This window comes from Siphateles boraxobius, unplaced genomic scaffold (assembly GCF_051911475.1).
Source record: "Siphateles boraxobius isolate OS27281-9 unplaced genomic scaffold, OSU_SipBor_1 7, whole genome shotgun sequence".
Taxonomy (NCBI): Eukaryota; Metazoa; Chordata; class Actinopteri; order Cypriniformes; family Leuciscidae; genus Siphateles; species Siphateles boraxobius.
Genome location: NW_027509197.1, coordinates 8,750,001 through 8,754,194, shown reverse-complemented (window position 1 = coordinate 8,754,194; position 4,194 = coordinate 8,750,001). Strand labels below are relative to the sequence as shown.

The following is a 4,194-nucleotide window of genomic DNA, read 5'->3' as shown; positions in this document are numbered from 1 at the left end:
TAACTGTTTATCTTTTGTATTATTCCCTCTGTGTGGATAATGAATGTCTGGACATGATTTTGGTTGGTATGATAGAGATAGTTGAAACAAAAATCAAATGGGGGAAAACTGTACAAAAAGTGTTCTTAGTAGTTTTAATAGCATTCCTGCACTCTGATAGTTTCTATGTGGTTTACAATATCTTGAGAACCATGGAGTATGGGGCTTTTATTAGGTAAATTCACACCTATGCTATGTCTCATTTGCAATACATGTGTTTTAAAAAAAATGCATTAAAATACCTTTTTGTGAATTAGTCAACCAAACAATTTGCAAATTTTAAGTATATAAATGACAATACCTGAGAAAAGGTTCAGTTTCTAAATTTAATCCAACAAAAATCCATTAGTTTTAATCTTACAAAACATTTAACGGGGTAAAATGTATTTTCGTTTACAATTTATTCGAAGGTGTCTTTGAAACACTGTAACAGAGTAATTTCAAGTACTTACTATAGGGTTAGGTTTGGTTTAGTTGCTTGTAATTATGCATAATGAATAGTTATTAAAACTAAAGTAACGACATGCAACTTATGTAACAATGAAACTGTAAAATAGTGTTACCGTATTTTCTTGAAGGAGAAAAGCATGTCATTTTAGTACTTTAAAAATATAAATGTAACGGTTCTTTCTGCCACATTGTGTTCTTCGCCACACCACGTTCAGATTTCAATGTGCATGCGTGACTCCATCCTCGAGGTCTCCTTTTCTGGTTTTGTGGTATGTTTATTTTGTAGTGAGCATGCGCAGTGTCACTTCGAAGTATCAAGGGATCCGTTTCTGGTTTTGAGGGTCGTTTAAGTAGGCACGCGCAGGCTCAGTCCGGGTCTGAAAGATTCCGTTGCTGGTTTTGTTAGGTTTATATTGTAGTGGGCATGCGCAGCCTCGGTACGGAGTCTCAAGTGATCCGTTTCGGGCTCTGGTGTACGGTCATATTGTAGTGGACGTAGCTCCAGTCCTTAATCTTAAACGATCCGTTTTAGGTTTTGAGAGATTCCCAATGTGAAGTTTCGTTCCTTCAGCGAGCGCGCTGTGTGTGATGTGTGTATGTGAGCACGCTGTGCGTCTAGTCTCGCGTCGCCTCCCCCTTGTAAGTTCTTTGTTTGGGCGGTGCAATTAATAAGAGCAGACGTCGTGTAAAGTCCACCATTTTTGAGGCGATTCCTGTTTGCACGCATTTGTAAAAGCGAGTGTTCAGCAATGTCGGTGGGACTGGAGTCTGGGTTTTCTAGCGAGGAGGTGCTGAATATTCGCTTCCCTCTTCACCGGGCGTGCAGAGATGGAGATGTGGGCGCGCTATGCTCGCTCCTCCAGTGCAGCGGAGACCAGCTCTCGGTGGAGGACTCTTTCTACGGGTGGACGCCTCTACACTGGGCTGCACACTTCGGCAAGGTACATCATAATGCACAGTTAAATTATCACACAGCCACAATGTGCACAAATGTATTTGCTACTCAAACCGCATCAGAAGCAGCTCGTTAATCCATGGAAATGTCATCGTGTTGGATCTGACGTGCGCTGACGATCTAACGTTAGTTGAAAAGGCGCATTCATTCAAGGCAGTTTGGCTTCATCTTTCCATTTCATTTGTTTCTCCATTTTACGACTGTGTCGTGATTTTAACTTGAATGTCTGGTAATTATAAACCCTTAGTGAATATAAAAGAGCAAGAACGATACGAAGACGAATGTTTTTTTAACGCTGCCGTTGAAACCGTTAACGATCCTTTTCGTATTTTGAAGACGTAGAAAAGAAATGCAGTTGTTACTGATGATGACATTCAAAAGCAGATATAAGGCACCAGAAATTAATTGAATGCAGCTAATTTACAGTTTTTACATTCCATGTAAAATAAAATATAACACGAACAAAAATGTTGCGTTGATTTATTCATTCATTTTATACTATATAACTTATATAACTTGACAAATAAATAACGCCTTTATTTTACATTGCCTTATGAATAACCGGCCTCATAATATGAATATTTAGATAATTTCGGTTTGGATACGATGAATACGGTTCCACTGCTTTAAAGGGATAGTTCACCCCAAAAATGTTCCAAACCTGCGTGAGTTTCTTCTATTAAACACAAAAGAAGATATTTTAAATGATGTTGTGAACCAGACAGTGGACGGTACCCATTTAGCTACATTCATAGTAGGAAAAAAATACTATGGAAGTCAGTGGCTACTGTCAACTGTCTGGTTAACAACATTCTTCAAAATATCTTCTTTTGTCTTCAACAGAAGAAACTCATACAGGTTTGGAACAACATGAGGGTGAGTAAATGATAACACAATTTTCATTTTGGGGTGAATTAACCCTTATGAATAAGTGTTTTTTGATTCACGTGGTAAAACATTTCAGTATTCATACAAGTGCATTTTTAGATTGATAACTGTGGGTGTAGTCTTTCCTCAGGTAATGATGCTGAACTTCAGGTTCCCCTCACTTTCTAAATAGCTACATTATTCATGTTACTGATGCCTGTTGTGTTGTGTTCTCAGATGTCTCAAAGTTACCCAACCAGATGAAGTATGAGAGACAGCAGCCTGATATAAACACCAACCCATCAGTTTATTTTTAGAAATGGGTTACTGAAAAGGGAAAACATTTTCTGCACATTTAAAGCTCCACAGGAGGATGCATGCATGAACTTGCACTGCAACCTTTCAGGGCAGTGTCAGTGTGTATGAGCTTGATCAAAATTGTTTTAGATCAAACTAGATTCCAGTTGAATTCAAGTGATGCCAAATCTGATATATGATTTATGAAAGAGAGAATGAGGAAGCTATAAACCTCTCTGTTCTGGTGCCACTCCCACTTTCTCTCTGTTGTTTGCTTTATCCGTATTTGGTGTAATGTCTTCTAAGCATGGCTGTGTCTAGAGTAGAATCGTTTTTAAGGCACTGCACTGTTGATTAGATGAAAAACAGGAAGAGTCAGGGTGAAATTTGAGATCTTGCAGGAACGAGGATCAGGGAATGTTGAAAACACAACAGTAACCATCTATCAAACGTACTAAATGGCTCCTTTGTCAAAGGCCATTGTTTACTTGGCCATGTGCGTTAAAGCAAGACCAATTATTATGTCTGGGTTTGAGAATTTGTTCCATACCAAAAGTAACCTTCTCTGTCTAGTACAGGGGTCTCCAACCTTTTTTCATTTGAGAGCTACTTTTTTAAAAAGATAGTGGCCGAGAGCTACTCATGTAATACAATACTTTAATCTCTTAAATAATGTCTCATAACTCTCATATTAACAACTATCTAAACTGTTTTAGACCTAAAAGAGTTTTTGTAGGCCCATATGTGTCACCCTTAAATGTCAGAGAAAAGAACAGAATCAGATATACATTTTTTTAAAGAAAATTGTACTTTGCATATTATACTGTAAAAACAAAACATAATTATAGTTGATTTTATAGTGCATCTTAACTAGAGATGAAATGGCATGGAAATTTCATTTCATGATTATAGTGACCAAAGTGATCACGGTTATCACAGAATCCTGTTCAAAAAGTACTAATACCACACAATAAAATCAATTCACCAAGTTTTATGTCGAAAACCAGCATATAAGAAATATAATTATCATTAATATGCACTTTTTGTTTACATAAACATTAAAATAACAACATTAAAAATGATGGCCAGATTTTAAAGGAGTACTGGACATGTTATCTACTAGTATGTAGCCTACAAGTTCAAATAAAGTTTTGACAAAAAAGGTTTATAAAAAGAAACCTTGCATATTTCAGCCTTTTAATATTTTTTATAAAAAGAATGAGTCAAAAAAGATAAATTACTGACGTTTGCAATGCACATTAGCTTAACTTTTATTATTAATAGTAAAATTCGGTCCGATTTTCCCTTGGCGTCTGTCGTTGCTATGCAACCATGCACTGCGCTCTCCATAATGACAAAGAAGTTTTAGTAGCTAATTAATTTTTTCACTCTAATTGGAATAACAACTGCTCAATTTCTACTATCTACTTCGTGTTTTTACTCGCGGACGTCTGACCTGACCTCGACCTTTGTTGGATAGTTCGCTTTGCAAGCTTGTTCAAACTCCAAACGAACTTCATTTTGGCCTGATTTTGTTTGAAATTGTCAAGTTCGTTCTTCTATCATTATATTGTATTTTAAATATG

At 36.6% G+C, this 4,194-nt stretch overlaps 1 protein-coding gene across 2 annotated transcripts in view; it reads left to right on the top strand.

Moving 5' to 3' along the window:
* Positions 1-899: 899 nt before the first annotated feature.
* The window catches only part of ankrd10b (ankyrin repeat domain 10b), a 28,061-nt gene continuing 24,766 nt past the window's right edge, over positions 900-4,194 (top strand). For both annotated transcript variants that reach the window (XM_077216685.1, XM_077216683.1), the window contains exon 1: positions 900-1,430. In XM_077216685.1, coding sequence (XP_077072800.1) covers positions 1,239-1,430 — 192 coding nt within the window. In that variant the 5' untranslated portion in view covers positions 900-1,238. The remainder of the gene's footprint in view (positions 1,431-4,194) is intronic.